The sequence below is a fragment of the Sciurus carolinensis genome, chromosome 3, assembly GCF_902686445.1.
Source record: "Sciurus carolinensis chromosome 3, mSciCar1.2, whole genome shotgun sequence".
NCBI lineage: Eukaryota > Metazoa > Chordata > Mammalia > Rodentia > Sciuridae > Sciurus > Sciurus carolinensis.
The window spans coordinates 180,158,732-180,174,215 of record NC_062215.1 but is presented as its reverse complement, the minus strand read 5'-3'; the positions used below and the strand labels follow the sequence as shown (position 1 = coordinate 180,174,215).

The following is a 15,484-nucleotide window of genomic DNA, read 5'->3' as shown; positions in this document are numbered from 1 at the left end:
CTGACCACCTCTTCGAGGAACTGTGGTTCTGTTTTCCTGGGCTGTGAGCCATCCGAGGTCTGACCCAGCACCTGCATCCCTGGGAGCAGGTCTCTGTTCCCACAGGTGCACTCCATCTGGGGGCTCCCCGGTAACACAGCGTCTGAGTTAGCCCTAGGTGACAGCGTCTGAGTTAGCCCTAGGTGACAGTGTCTGAGTTAGCCCTAGGTGACAGCGTCTGAGTTAGCCCTAGGTGACAGCGTCTGAGTTAGCCCTAGGTGGGAGGCCTGGGTCAGAGGCTGCTGGGGTCCTGCCTCTGAGCATGGGTGGGTGGGGGTCCTGTGGCCAGGGAGACGCCTCAGAGCAGGTCCAGGCAGTCTCAGGCAGGCATCTGGCTTGGGTTGGACGGCGTAGGACCGGGGGAGGGTTCACGCTCACCGAGCAGCCCACCAGGCAGCCCACCAGGCTGCGATGTGTCGGGCCCTGCTTCCTAAGCTGAGGATTGAGGGAGGGTACTGTCCCTGGTCCAGATGTGGAAACTCAGGCTCAGAGAAGCCCCGGAATGGGCTCAGCGGCCCAGGCAGTGTGGCTGCGTCCCTGATGCCGTAGCAGGTTACGTCTGAGGCGGGCCAGGGTGAGGCGCTGTGATTGAAGGGACACCGCTGGGGACTGACGTCTCCCCACAGCTGACTAGAAACAGCACACAGTTCCTCTCTGAGCAACAGGGAGCAAGGAGGACAGACAGAGGAGGGTGGTTGCCAGGGGCGCCGGAGGGCGGGAGGAAAGGGAAGCGCGGGCTTTGTAGGTGCAGTGACTCCGCTCTGCGCGGCTCCTCCTGGCGGTCCCTGTCATTCTGCACTGGCTCAAACCCCTGAGACACGCAGCACCCAGAGCAGACCCCAGCGTAAACGGGCTCTGGCTGACAATGGTGTGTCATGTAGGTTCATTTAACAAGTGTGCCCTCGGTGGGCTGTCGGCGGCAGGAGGCAGTGGGTGGGGGCAGGAGGAATCGGGATACTCTCACCTTCTGCTCATTTTGACTGTGAACCTAAAACTGCTGTGAAAAATAAAGTTAAAAAAATAAAAAGGACAGAGGCTGGGAGAGGGACAGGGCCTGAGGACTGTGCGGACCTCCTCTGGGGACAGTGTGGTGCGTGGAACCACGGCAACTGCTCAGAATGACTTGGGTGTGGGGGGCTGTGGGTTGCAGGCGACCAAGGACAGTTCCAGCTCCCCGACTCAGGCCCTGGTGCCTGCAGGCAGGTCACAGAGCCTCTGTCTTTCCGGTGAGGCTCCTGGGCCGAGTCTCCCTCTGGGCTCACCTCCGAGGAGGGGAGGAAAGCACCTTCCGATGGGTCACCACGCAGTGGCAGATGTGCAATAAACCAGGCCAGTGCCTTTATTATCATTGAGGGAAAGAACCTGGGAGGAAAAGGAGTGGGGAGGCTCCCGTAGTCAGGTCTTCACTGTCTTCATGAGCCGGGCCATCAGCCACCCTGGGGGGACTTGGCACCACGCTCCAGCGGGAGGCAGGTGGACCAGCATCGCAGCCCAGGTCTGGGGATGTCCTGAAGGGCTGCCCTCCTCCGGCCGAAGCGGCCCACAGGCCTGATCCCACGGCCCCTGTACCAGGCAGGATTGATGTCAGGAGCTGAAAAGGGAAGAGCAGAGCAGCACGTGGGTCCCCTGTCCCCAGGGTGTCCTGTGCCCCCAAGGTGCCAGGTCCAGGCATACAGGCAGCACCCTCACAGGGACCCTCAGCTGGTTACCAGGTCATGCTGGAACCCACCCTGAGTAAAGGGCACCTGGCAGGTCTGGCCAGGCCACTTGAGGTGTGGCTTTGAGAAATAGGAACTTAGACATATACCAGGGTCAACTTCTCCTTCTTGCCCTTCCTTCCAGGTTCAAGAGAGACCAGGCACAGCTGGGCAGAGGTGGGGATGGAGGGAGGGGACAGGGCTGTCCTGGGGAGCGGACTGGTCCAACAGGAATGTCCTAGCAGGAGGTCGGTCCCCAGAGTGAGAGCATGTGGCGCAGGAAATGGCCAGGCCCCACCCGCAGGGACTGAGCACCCAAGGGGTCAGGTTGTGGGTGGGGGGATGAGGCTGCCCAGTCATGGTCCCTGCACTCACTGCGGATCTCCATGGAGTGCTGAGGGGCTCGGCTTGCAGCCCCCCGAAGGACAAGGCACAGCAGCAGCAGGCACAGGAAGCAGGCGTCCAGAGCCCTCATGCCTGGCTTCTTGAACAAGGAGGGATGACACAGGGTGAGGGCGCAGCCTGGGGGCAGAGGGGAGGAGCAAGTTACACATGCTTGAAAGTGTGTGTGTGCAAAGCCCAGGAACTTGGGAAATTCACGTGCAAGTGTCTGAGCGTGTGCCCATGTGGAGCAGTGTACTGTGCACGCACGTGCGCGTGTGCGAGAGTGTGTGTGTGTGGGTGTGTGTGTGTGTGTGCAGCCACGCCTCCCGTGTACTCCTCTGGTATGTGCTGGACCTTGTCCACGCCCCTCGCTCCCCATGGGCCCCACGCTCTCCTCTGTACAACCAGATGCCTGTGTGTGCCTCAGCCTCTGACGCGCTCGGTCACGTCGGCATGGCTGCTTTGTCAAAGAAAGGCCCCAGCAGGGAGGCGTGTGAGCAACACATCTTAAACGCAGCTGTCCTGGGGCAGCCTCGGATCCATCCGTCCTGTGCCAGGATCCAGGAGGAGCATACCAGCCTTGGGTTTGTAGGGAGTTGGCTCCAAAGAGTCCCAGCAGCCTCAGGGTGGAGGGAGTGCCTTGCCAACCCAGACCTGCCTGGGGTTTGGGTTTGAGACCTCAGTGCTCAGTCCTTTACCACCCTTGGCCCAAGGCCTGCAGACACTGAGGCCCAGCCTGCCACCCTGCCCTGCCATCAGAGGATGGCAGCTGGCAGCTGGGCGTGACAGGACACTAGGCATCCTATGTCCTCATGAGCACCCCCCCATGACCTTCAATCCAATCTGCTGAAGCTCTGAGCCGGACCTGCAGCAGCTGGGACCTCTTCTCTCACACAGGACGGCCCCTACAGGGTAGGAGGGTCACTGGGGTCGAGAGCAGGAACCCCAAAACCCTCCTTTGCCCTGCCCACCTACCTAAACAGTGTCCATCTGGGAAGGCCTGGCAACACTGGCCACAGGCGACCCCTCGTCCCTGCTCCCACCCTTGGCATTTCTGTCACCACTGGAAGAAGCCTGAGAGCCCTGTCTGTTTCAGAGGAGGACCCCTCAACTGACCTCGACTTTCCAGCCCCTCCCTGAGCCCACCAGAAAGACCTGTCCATCAATGTTGTATAAAATGTTCACTCCTGTTTTTGGGGGAGTCCCACACAGGGCAGGGAATCCCAACCTGGAGAAAATGGGGGTGCCTCTTTGAAGAAGAATATAGACATGCACCCAAATGGATTGGCCCCTCTGCTTGTGTCCCTGGAACAGGATGCACACTAGGTGACGGGCATCCTGGGATTCGGCAGTGCTGGGTCCTGATCCCCAAGAACCTGCTTCCTGGAGTTGAAGACTTCCTCCGCCCAGCGGGGTTCCCGGGTTGAGCTCTGTGGACACCTTTGCTCACCTCTCCCCACAACAGTGCTTGAGTGTCAGGGGCTCCAGGCGGCCTGGATGTGGAGACCGAGGGCAGCTGCCACTCCTGTCCTGCTCAGCCCAGCCCCGGCTGCCAGGAGAGCAGGCCGGGTCTCAGGTAAAACCCAGCCCACGGCCGACAAAGGAAAGATTTCACAGAGCAGCCAAGCAGAGCCCAGAGCCAGGCCAGCCTCTCCAGCGCCTGACGCGCTACTCACCGATCGATCTCCCTCCGTGTGGCCGAGCCTGCCCTGGCCATGCAGTGAGGTCCAGGCGGCAGCCCGCTCACCTTTATAGTCCACGGGGGGAGCGGCGACGCCCCCAGATGCCCTCTCCGAGCCAGCGCCTTTGCCTGCCGTCCCTAGCTGCATCGTCTCCCTGAAGGGCGACACCAGGAGAGAAGTTGTCTTTTTTCTTGTCCTTCTTTTATTTTTTTAAGAACTCTCATCAGCGAGGTGATTTGTTCCTTCCTGGATTATATAATTTCATTTGGGCCAAGTGGTTTCAAAGCACATTAGCCGCCCTCTTCGCGCTTGCCTCTGGCCAGGCTCCAAAGTCAAGTACCAGGAGACAGTGGCTCCGAGAGCCACGGCCTCGCACCAGGAAACGCCCTGCACCAGGCTCCTCTCACCCCTTGCTTGTCCCTCCCTAAGTGGCGGCATCCCGCCCTGCTCCTCCGCCTGCTCGGAGCTTCCCTGGCTGGGCGCAGACCACTTCCATCCGACTCCGTCACGGAGAACACGTCCTCCAGGCTCCAGTCCTCACGGCTAACGTTCAGCCCAAGCTCATCCTTCCTCTAGAGCAAACAGCTTCATTTTTATTGTAAAAAATGTTTATTTCATTATAAATGCAATTCACACACTCTGGGAAAAAATTAGTGCCTACCAAAAACAGAAGGAAAAGCACAGAGAATGTCCCAGATGCGGCCACCTTTCACGTGTGGTACTTTCTCTCCAGGCGAGCTTCCCACACACCTTTCCATCAGTTCAGCTGACTCGAGGCTCATTCTTTCCACCTCATGCTATAACTGTTGCATCCTCAGTTGCTAAAATATCTGCGTATTTATGTCACTTAGAATAACTGTACAACATTTTGCCATTTAACGTGGGCCTAAGAAGCTAAGTCACCAGTGTTCTGAGTGATTGTAGATTGCATTGAGGGTCTTTTGAGCCAGTTGAATACTGTCTTCTTTGGGAAGCTGAGCTGGTGGAGACGCAGCAGGCTGCCCCTCTTGGATCCATGCCGCTGGGCGGTTGGGGTGCTGCTTCCTGGGCTCCAGCAAACTTCTAGGGAGAGCTTAGGACAATTCTGCACCCTGTGGGGAATCTCTCACGACTTCTCCTTTCTCCAGGCCTGGCTGCCTGTTCCTGGACATGAGGATTTCTGGCTGGTGGGCTGCCTGAGAGATCTGGTAGGGGCTGGGTCGGGTGAGGAATCTGGAAGGGTCGTGTGGGGCACGGTGTTCCCCTGCAGATTAGAGTCACAGGGAAGTTTTAAAAACTTTCCCAGTGCCTGGGCTCCACTTCTGGGAAATTCCACCTGAATTCCTGGGTGAGAACTGTGTGGTGGAGCGTGATCCTCTCTTGGAGGTGGGTATTCTGGGTGGTCCCCGTGGATGTGTGCTCTGTTGGAGGGCCACCTGGGGCAGTGGAAACTGAGAGACTTCAGGAGCCGGAGAGAGAGAGCTGAACTTCACCATGGGAGTGTGAGTGTGTGTGTGAGCATGTGTGTGTGAGCGTGTGTGTGTGCACATGCGTGGGCGCACGTGTGTAGGTGTAGTCATGAATCCTTTCAGCAAAGCAGCTTCGTCTCAGTGTGTTGTGGGCACCTTGCTACTTTTCCACCAGTGAGAGGCAGCAGGTGGCACAAGGATCTTGGCATCAGCTGCCCCATAGCCGATGACCCAAGCTAGAGGACCTGGAGCTATTGAGGGCACGGCGGATGGCTGGAGATGTTGTGACAGCAGGTGACACAGAGCACAGGCCCAGTGTGGGCTGTGACGTCTCTCTTGGTAGCTTCTCAGAGCCCTGGGCCACAGGCCTGGCCAGGCCGTCTCAGGCTGCACCGGCTTCTTAGAGAAGCAGATCCCACAGGGCTTCGGCCCAGTGGGGAGGGGCAAGCTCTTCCCCAGGCCTCTTTATTGGGGCCATGGACCTGCGGCAGGGAGGGCCCAGTGCTCTTGGTGCAGCAAGGACTTCACATGGCCTCTTCAGTTGTAAGTCCCTCCTGGAGAAGTATAACCCCCACCCTCCCTCCCAGAGCACCTGGGAACAAAAATGCTCTTAGTCCTAATTTGCTAGGCTGTTGTGATTGTATGCTCTTCCTCACTGGTTGAAACGGACTTAGTGGTTTTCCCATTTAGTTTGTTACCACAAAAATAGATTTTTTTCTAACATCAAAAACTCTTGACTCTCCCGGAATGAATTTTACTTGGTTAAGATACATTCAATTTTTAAATACATCATTGATTTTTTTCACTGAGTTTTTATTTAGAATATGTGTATCTTTGATCTGTTGTTGCCTTTAACTTTCCTTTTTCACAATGTCTGTTTGGTACTGAGGTTTCTCTAACATCACACAGGAGCAGAATGGTCCTCTGAGGGACTCTGAGGGAGGACAGCAAGTCCAGCACAGGGAGACACCAGGGGAGCTAGGAGCACATGAGAGGAGATGGTGAGGGTGAAGGGGGTCCTGGGTTGAGGGTTTCTAAACCCAGAGTTGGTGGCTGAGAGAGGAGCTTTGGGGACAGGGTAAGGATGTGGCACTGGAGGGCAGGTGTTTCAGGGCCTGGTGGACAGCCATGGGCCACTCTGGGTCTGAAGCTTTTAACGGAGGTCTTGGCCTGGACTTGAACCAGGGTGTGAGCAGAGCACAGGGTGCTGTGAACCACTGGGAGCAGCAGAGGAGAGGACGGGGCAGAGGAAGAGGATCTGTGGAGGAAACGAGAAAGGATGGTGGAGGACAAGGGAGGAGCCCCGGGCAGGACTGCTGGACAGAGGCACCCGAGCCAGGCCCGGTCTCTGGAGCCCCTGCAGCCCCTTCAACGGCTGGTCTGGGTGACTCTCCACCTGCCCTTTAATGTGCTTCATTTTCACCTCCGTAGGGGCTGACGAGCTTCTGCACTGGGCCAGAGAGCTGTGGCCCTCGGTCTCAGGGGCCGCCGGGCAACCCAGCGTGGGCCATGCACAGTGGGTGCATGAGCCGGGTGTGGCCCCTGGCTGCATCTCTTACTGGCAACTTCTTCACAACAGATGTGTGTCCTGGGCAGGGCCTCAGCCCCTGGAGGCTCTGCAGTCCTGATTCTGAAACCCGTTGTGTGAAATGGGAGAATGATAGACCCGAACGTGGGTCCTCATAACACACAAGCAGGCCAACACAGCCTGCCGCCCCTGCTGAGAGGCCTTCATCTGGCACAGGCCACCTGTAGGTTGGCCACTCTGAGGACGAGGCTGGCCCGGTGCCTTCTCTCTGTTGTCTGGAACAGGGAGCCGTGGTGTAGGGGTGGGTCTTCACGGAGAGCTGGGCCTGAAGAGCCAGGGGGCACTCTGAAAGTCTGAGGAGCGGCTGCCAGTCAAGAGGGACAGAGGGGGCACAGGGAGGTGGCGGGCGGTGAGGGCCCGGCCAGGCCGCTGGGCTTCCCAAGGCTGGAGGAAGCCCCATGCTGCCCCAGTATCTCACTTGGGCTGGTTTGAGTGGATTTCTGCTCCTTGCAATGAAAAGAGCCCCAGGCTGGGGAGGTTCCCAGGAGGAGCCCACCCTATTCTCAGGTCCCCCACCTGGAGAGCCTGAGCTTTCACCCTCATCATGGAGAACGTGTGGCAAGGCTGGTGTCCTGTGAGGTCAGGTGGTGCCCCTCCAGCTCAGGTTCATGTGGAAGCTCAGAATACGGCCTCACACGGAAATAGGATCTTTGCAGATGTAACCAGTTGAGGAAGTCACAGTGGATTGAGATGGGTCCCAAGTCCCATGATGGGGGTCCTTATGAGAAGGGGACAGACACAGACACAGGAAAGGTGGGGCAGAGACCAAGGGCTGCAGCTGTGAGCTGGGACGCCAAAGTCGGAGGAGCCAGGAGGGGACTGGGTGGGAAGCTCGGAGGGGGCCGCCCCTGCCCATGCTGCGGTTTGGACTTCTGGCCCCCTGACCTAGGACAGTGACCGATCACATGCTGTCCAGCGGTGTGCTCTGTCGTGGTGGCCACAGGAGGTGAATGCCGGCTCCGTAAGCGTGTTTCTGAGTGGAATGACCACGCTTTTTCCTGGAGAAAACCAGTGTTTGTGGCTTTGGCTTGCATGTGTCCTAAATGTGGGGTTCTTCTGGGGCCCTAGGAGGGCGCCCACCCCCTGATGGGAAGAGGGGACTGGGCACTGTGGTGAATGGCCAGGCGCCAGGGAACTTGTCAGCACAGCCGTTTCTGAGGCAGATGTTGCCAAAATCCGAGTTCTTGAGAAAATTTCCAAGTGCTCACACTGTGAGTTAGAAAGCCGGGTCTGAAGTGCGAGTTGTCTACAAGGACAGTCCCCAGAGGCCCCAGGGGTGATGCCAGGAGGGTGGCACCTTCGAGAGGGCGTCCTGGTGGTGAGCAGTGTGCCTCTCCTGCCTGTGGACCATGAGGAACTGCAGAGCGGGGCCGAGCGAGGGGGACGCCCTCAGCATTCAGTGGGTGGTGCCTTCAGTCACTTGTCCTGATGCCCAATTTCCAGCCACCCCACACAGACACGCGCCCGCCCTCGCCCCGCTCCATGCCCGCAGGAACACGTGCCTGGCCGTGGCCTCCCCGCAAGGCCTGTCTCCTGCTCCACGCACGAAGCAGCACAGAAAGCAGGAGTGGAGGGTCGGGTCACATGGGAGAGGGCTTCTGGGTGTCCCTCTGGGTTGGCAGCCTTGTCCTGGAGGACAGCACATCTGCTCAGCTGTGTCTCACAGGTCAGAGGCTGGCAGGGCGCCTGGCCCTGGTCAGTGACCTGGGCAGGCGCTGAGGCCTGCGGGCCCTGCACTGACCAACGTTTCTTCTGGTTTCTCTCTGGGAGGGTGACTGTGTAGCAGAAAGCCCAGAGCCCGTGGGGGACAATGGCTGTGCGGAGGCACAGTGTGGCTGCCCAGCTGCTCTGTCCTGGGCCCAGGGACCTCGCCGTTCAAGGCTGGTGAGCCATCACGGGTTTCTGAAGAGGACAAAGACACATTCACAGGTGAGTGTGCCGCAGACTCCTGTGCACCACATGCACACAGGCACACCGGCAGGCAAGCGACAGATCCACAGGCAAACCAGAGAAACGTGAATACACAGGTGTGCACACAGACCCCCTTGATGTTCAGGAATGGGCACATGCACACTCATGGTGTGCTGCAGGTGCACACACGGGTAGCACGCACACTCATGCAGCACACATACCCCTGTGCACACACAGTCCAGACAGGGGCGTGTGCACAATACACATGGGTGAGCACGGAGAAATGTAAGAAGCATGTACGCAGGCAAACTCAGATGTAGGTGCTCGCACACGGTACACGTGAACACGAGAGCACACACAGGCCGAGCTGCTGCTGAGATGCATGGGCTTGCTTTCCTCAGGCTGTACTTAACCCCTGTCTGCCCTGTCCCTAGTCCTGTCCCCAGCTAGGGATCTGGGTCAATGACAAGGGCCCTCAGATAATGGGTTGGTTAAATTGGAAGATTTAAGGCTCAAACACAGAGACAAATTTTTCTGAAAGTGCTGGCAGGTACTTATTTCAAGGTCATCGGTGCTCTGTGGGGGATGGCCATGCTCTGGCATGGGGTCCAAATGGCTGCCTCCTAGCTGGGTGTGTATCGCAGGCACCTCTGACCCAGTGCTGGCTGGATGGAGCGTCCACCCCATCTCCCCATTGTTACCAGGGAATTTCTGCAGAAGCAAAGCTCCTGGCAGGGTTGGCTGCTTCATCCTGGTTTTCGTGGGTCTCTATTATGAGATACTCTGTAATTACTTAAGGTGGAATTCATGACCAGCATGGGCCATGACTTGTGTGGGTGCCCCTGACTAGGCTCCCAAAGGACCAACAGGACAGGGCTGCAGGTCGGTGAGCTGGGAGACTGCTCTGCAGGCACTGCTGGGGCGACCTGCCTCGGTGAGGGTCAGAACTGCCTGCCTGGGGCGACCTGCCTCGAGGTGAGGGTCGGAACCGCCTGCCTGGGGCGTCCTGCCTCGCGGTGAGGGTCGGAACCGCCTGCCTGGGGCGTCCTGCCTCGCGGTGAGGGTCGGAACCGCCTGCCTGGGGCGACCTGCCTCGGTGAGGGTCGGAACCGCCTGCCTGGGGCAACCTGCCTCCTGGTGAGGGTCGGAACCGCCTGCCTGGGGCGTCCTGCCTCGGTGAGGGTCAGAACTGCCTGCCTGGGGCGACCTGCCTCGGGTGAGGGTCGGAACCGCCTGCCTAGGGTGTCCTGCCTCCCGGTGAGGGCCAGAACCGCCTGCCTGGCACACCTCTGCTGTCTGGTTTCTGCCTCTGTGGCAGTTCTGCTACCACTTTGGGAAAGGGATTTAAAATATGCCCTGAAAGTCACCTCACTTGGTCCCATTTTATGTAGAAGTCTGCAGAACAGAAGCTAAAGACCTGAGCAGAGTTCTCTGGAGAAGCAGAAAGAGGAAGTCCAGGCTGCGCCATGCCACTCCTGAGCCCCTCTGGGGCACACCGATTTAGGAAGAGTGGCAGGTATAGGAGCTCGAATGGTGGAATTCAGCTAAATGCCCACTGAGCATGCTCCAAGTCCAGGCCATCTGCCTGGCGCATGGAGACCTGCCCTGGAGCACGGCGCCTGGTCATGTGCAGCTGTGGGAAGGGATGGGGCCGCAGGCAGAGGACTTCCCAGACAGGACACCACCCCCACAGCACCAGCACTCAACCCTGACGCAGGGCAGGTTCAGATGCATGTTCAAGAACTGCTCTGAAAATTCCCACGCGACTTTCTGAGAGAAGAGTAAACTGGGAGCACAGTCTTCCTTAGACGGCTCCTCCCTCCCTCCCTCCCTCCCTCCCTCCCTCCCTTCCCTCCTTCCTTCCTTCCCCCTCCTCCCTCCCTCCCTCCCTCCCTCCCTCCCTCCCTCCCTCCCTCCCTTCCTTCCCCCTCCTCCCTCCCTCCCTTCCTATGGTGCTGGATACTAAACCCAGGGCCTCCCATATAACTAGGCAAGTGCTCTGCACTACATCCCTAGTCCGTCGGTTGGACAGCTTCTGAAAAGACTGGAGTCAGTTACTCAAGCCCTGGTAACTGGTATCAAGTTGAAGTGACCGTTGGGTGGCAAGAATTGTGGTCAGCAGGCTGAGCTTGTGGTTAGCAGGCTGAGCTGGTGAGACATGGGGCGGGGAGAGCCGAGGGGAACCGGGGTGCCATGGCCTGGACCTGACGTAACCCCAGGTTCACACACGGAGGCCTGGTTCCCAGTGTGGCAATGTTGAGGTGGGACACCTTCAAGGGATGGGGCCTAGTGGTCCCAGTGTGGCAGTGGTTAGGTGGTACACCTTCAAGGGATGGGGCCTAGTGGTCCCATTGTGGCACTGGTGAGGTGGGACACCTTCAATGGGTGGGGTCTAGAGGTCCTAGTGTGGCAGTGGTGAGGTGGGACATCTTCAATGGGTGGGGTCTAGAGGTCCTAGTGTGGCAGTGGTGAGGTGGGACATCTTCAAGGGGTGGGGTCTAGAGGTCCCAGTGTGGCAGTGGTGAGGTGGGACACCTTCAAGGGGTGGGGTCTAGAGGTCCCAGTGTGGCAGTGGTGAGGTAGGACACCTTCAATGGGTGGGGCCTAGAGGTCCCAGTGTGGCAGTGGTGAGGTGGGACATCTTCAAGGGGTGGGGCCTAGAGGTCCCAATGTGGCAGTGGTGAGGTGGGACACCTTCAAGGGGTGGGGCCTAGAGGTCCCAGTGTGGCAGTGGTGAGGTGGGACACCTTCAAGGGGTGGGGCCTAGAGGTCCCAATGTGGCAGTGGTGAGGTGGGACACCTTAAAGGGGTGGGGCCTAGTGGTCCCAGTGTGGCAGTGGTGAGGTGGGACACCTTCAAGGGGTAGGGCCTAGAGGTTCCAGTGTGGCAGTGGTGAGGTGGGACACCTTCAAGGGGTGGGGCCTAGAGGTCCCAGTGTGGCAGTGGTGAGGTGGGACACCTTCAAGGGGTAGGGCCTAGAGGTCCCAGTGTGGCAGTGGTGAGGTGGGACACCTTCAAGGGGTAGGGCCTAGAGGTCCCAGTGTGGCAGTGGTGAGGTGGGACACCTTCAAGGGGTGGGGCCTAGAGGTCCCAGTGTGGCAGTGGTGAGGTGGGACACCTTCAAGGGGTGGGGCCTAGAGGTCCCAGTGTGGCAGTGGTGAGGTGGGACACCTTCAAGGGGTGGGGCCTAGAGGTCCCAGTGTGGCAGTGGTGAGGTGGGACACCTTCAAGGGGTAGGGCCTAGAGGTCCCAGTGTGGCAGTGGTGAGGTGGGACACCTTAAAGGGGTGGGGCCTAGAGGTCCCAGTGTGGCAGTGGTGAGTGGTACATCTTCAAGGGGCGGGGCCCAGCAGGAGCTCCTTAGGCCATTGGGGTGCTGTCTTTGAAGGGGTTAAGGGGGTCCTCGGGGGTCCTGCTCAGTTCTCCTGAGAGTGAGTGGCTTAAAAGCCTGAGTCTGACCCCAAGTGTTCCTTGGTGTCATCTGGTGTGACCCCACCTGAACTCGTGGGGTTTGGGAGGAGCCTGGGAAGCTAACACCCCTAAGTCTGGAGTAACCTTCGATCCCGACACCTCGCACCTGATTCAGCTGAGGAGACTGTGGTGCGGGGGGCCCAAGGGTTCCCTGGAGGGTCCCCACCACCTCATAGCGGCCCCTCCTGGACACAGCCTCCCCGAGGGAGGCGGTCACTGGGCCACACCGTCTGTTTTGGCGTTTCTTCCTCATTAGTACGCTGTGTCTTTAAGAAACGTCTCCAGTTTCCTTTTGCAGATTTTACTTTGCCTTTTGTTCTGATTCTTTTTTGATGCTGGGCTGACCCCAGGGGTGCTCCACCACTGAGCTGGCACGGCCCTTTCTATCTTTCATTTTGAGACAGGGTCTCGCGTTGCTGAGTCTGGCCTGGGCCTGTGACCCTCCTGCCCGCCGCCCGAGTGGCTGGGATTGCAGGTGCGCCCTGCTGTTTTCAGTTTTACCCGTTCACTCCACTTCCTGTCACTCTGAAGACGTAACACCAATATGTAAATCAAAGGAATTTTAAAGGCTCCTTAGAAAGCGAGAGAACTCACCGCGAAGAGGTGGTTGGCCACGCCTTTCCTCCCGTTGGGGTTTCTCTGTGTCAGGGAACCGCAGTAGGCGGATTTCCGATCAAAAGAAACATCGTCCTTGCCTTTGGGGGAAACAGAAAAGGGAAGGCATTTTGTTGGGCACAGACCTACCCTGTCAAGTGCTTCTGACACCCAAGAAAACTTAAGAGTACCCGCCAGTGGACATCATCCCTTCTGGGAAGTTTCGCAGCGTGAAATATTTTTAATGAAGCATTTACATTTTGGCAGTTGTACAAATAAACAGTTGAGAACATTTCTTCTCTTCTCTGGAGCCAGCGTTGACCCCAACCTGGCCATGTCCCCAGGAGTGCTTGTATGGGCAAACCAGCGTGGGGTCCTGTGTCCTCCCTTCCCCTTGATCTGTGATGGGACAGTGGGCCTGCAGGGTCTTGGGGCTCTGACCTCAGAGCAGAGGTCTCTGCTCGGGGCCACAGTGTGGAGCGGGGGCCCCGGCCTCAATCTCAGCCAGCATTTGCTTCTGGGGGTGCAGAGCCAGCCTGTGGCACTCCTGGGTCAGGTGGGCACCTGCTGACCTGGGCATGTGCCGTGGAGAGCAGAGCGGGCCAGCACACAGGGCTCGCGGAGCCACCTGCAGGCACCTCCCCGGTGCTGTGTTCAGGGACGAGCTCCACACCGGCCCCTCCCGCCCTTGTCTGCTTCCTAGAGTGGGCGTGCCAGCACGTGGCTGTCCCTCACGCTGTGGGCACCTGCCTGGCTTTGAGTGTGTACGTCCTGGCCCTGGGGCCAGCCTCTGCGAGGGCGCTGCCCAGCCCAGCAGTCGTAGTGCTGAGAAGTGAGGACACAGGTGGCCCTCTGGACCAGGGACAGGCCTGAGCACCTGCCAGGGTGCAGGGGTGCAGCTCTGGCAGACCTGGTGACCAGCTGCCCTGGCCCCAGGCTGGCCCTGAAGATGGTGGCAGGAGAGACCTGGGAGGGCGGCTCAGACCCTGAGAAGCTTCGGTGGCCGGGTGGGGAGACATTCTGGCCTGGGCCTGAACAAGAGGCCTCTTAACAGAGAGGGCCGTCCCTTCCCAAAGCCAGTCACAGACTCAGGGATGAGTCCTGCTCTCTTGCTGCAAGCATGAGTCTCCGTTTGGATGTCAGGCCATGGGCCAGGCTGGACGCTCGCCTTGAAGGTCAGCTTGGGCACTCCACAGTTGCCCCTGGCTGGGCCTCAGGCCCTTTCTGGTTTGAGCTGAACATGTGCTGGCGGCTCAGGCATGGGAGCTGTGGGGGAAGGGGCCGCGGGCTGTGGGGTCCGTGCTCCAAAGGGTGCTCTGAAGCCCTGGGAGCACGCTGTCCCCGAAAGAAGAGTGCACCGGGACCCGCAGGAGGCTGGCTGGGCTCTGGAGGGCAGGGCCATGAGTCTGCAGGGCTGTGCTGTGTGGTCTTACCTGGGGAAGCAGGTAGGTGGGAGCCAAGGGCTGCTTGGGAGCAGAGGAGGGGCACGGAGAGCCCTGCCGTGAGGAGGCTGGCACGTGCAGAGAAGGCCCCCAGGCCCCATCCCTTCTGTCCAGGACAAAGCTAATGTCCTTGTCTCTGTAGGACTTCAAGGAGGGCCACATGCCTCCTGTTGGAAGCACCAGAGGCACCGTTGCCACTGCATCACCTTCACAAGCTCAGCCAGCGATTCCAACCACCCGGGACACCAGGGCAGTGGGCCCCGAGCTGGCAGAGCAACAGGGCACAAGGCGTGTGCCACAGGCCACAGGGAAGCCCACGGAACCTGACTGGCCACTCCCTCCCCCGGCGCTCCCAGGCCTCCTGGGGACAGGCCCTTCTCACCTGGAGCTCTGGGGGAGCACCCCCCCCTGGGAAGGCAGGGCGCCGTCACCTGTGGGAAGGAGAACGAGGGTGGGTGCCACTAGGCCTGATGTGCGGGAGCCCCGCCCGCCCCTTTTGGATTTTGTGCTCTTTGGATTTTGACTTAACCAGCAGCCATTTTCCGTGCTGTGCAGTATCTGAACTTTCAGCCGTGTCAGAGCGTGCCATCTGTACGGCAGCACCGCAGGCCCGACTCCAGGAGACACCCAGCTCCAGGGCAGCTGCAGGCCCTTGGCGGTGCGGTGGAAGGAGCGCAGGTCACAGCCCGAGGACCTGAGTTCAGATCTCAGGGGACCCCTTACCCCATGTGACCTGGGCTTATCCTCTGTGAGCCTCAGTCTCCTCCTCTGTAAGGTGGGGCGGTGGGAGATTTGACTGTGGGAGATACCCTCCCAGTTCCGCCTGGCTGCTGGTCCCCGCACCCGCTCTCCCTCCTTTCTGGCAGGCTGCTCTCTGCCTTGTACTAAGACTTTCACTCTCTGGCCTTCTCGGTGAAGAGAGGGAAGAGAGCCCACTGGCCTCCTGCCCCCGTGTCCAGGCCCTGGGATTTTCCTGCCTCCTTCGTGGGCTCTACCTTCGTGGGCAGCAGAAGCCTCAGGGCTGGGCTTCCTGGGGCTCTTTGGTCAGTGAACCCGCGGATGGTGGGGCCTGTGGGCCTGGCCAGGACCCCACCGCCTCTCCCTGTGATCGCGGTCCCGAGCTCCAGGGCCATCACCGTCCGCCCCGGGGTTTGTACACGTCGAGTGGAATGATGGAGACAACACAGTGTGTAACAGGACGTGATGGACAGGCCATGGCCCCCGGCGGG

The 15,484-nt window shown here is 59.4% G+C and overlaps 2 protein-coding genes across 4 annotated transcripts in view; both read right to left on the bottom strand.

Moving 5' to 3' along the window:
• Window positions 1-1,355: 1,355 nt before the first annotated feature.
• On the bottom strand, window positions 1,356-14,659 carry Prlh (prolactin releasing hormone). 2 transcript variants are annotated; one of them, XM_047547265.1, is made up of 5 exons: window positions 14,638-14,659; window positions 12,814-12,914; window positions 3,868-3,956; window positions 2,112-2,258; window positions 1,356-1,630 (listed from the first exon to the last, which is right to left on the bottom strand). In XM_047547265.1, exons 3-5 carry the CDS (start codon window positions 3,947-3,949, stop codon window positions 1,467-1,469), a joined length of 393 nt encoding a protein of 130 aa, XP_047403221.1. In that variant the 5' UTR covers window positions 3,950-3,956; window positions 12,814-12,914; window positions 14,638-14,659; the 3' UTR covers window positions 1,356-1,466. The 2 variants fall into 2 exon arrangements, with proteins under 2 accessions (XP_047403221.1, XP_047403222.1); XM_047547266.1 differs by lacking the exons at window positions 12,814-12,914; window positions 14,638-14,659 and having other exon boundaries at window positions 3,797-3,931.
• Mlph (melanophilin) overlaps window positions 5,849-15,484 on the bottom strand; it is a 50,268-nt gene continuing 40,632 nt past the window's right edge. For both annotated transcript variants that reach the window (XM_047547263.1, XM_047547264.1), the window contains 3 exons: window positions 14,638-14,686; window positions 12,814-12,914; window positions 5,849-8,740 (listed from right to left, as the gene is read on the bottom strand). In XM_047547263.1, the coding sequence (XP_047403219.1) occupies window positions 8,714-8,740; window positions 12,814-12,914; window positions 14,638-14,686 (177 nt within the window). In that variant the 3' untranslated portion in view covers window positions 5,849-8,713. The remainder of the gene's footprint in view (window positions 8,741-12,813; window positions 12,915-14,637; window positions 14,687-15,484) is intronic.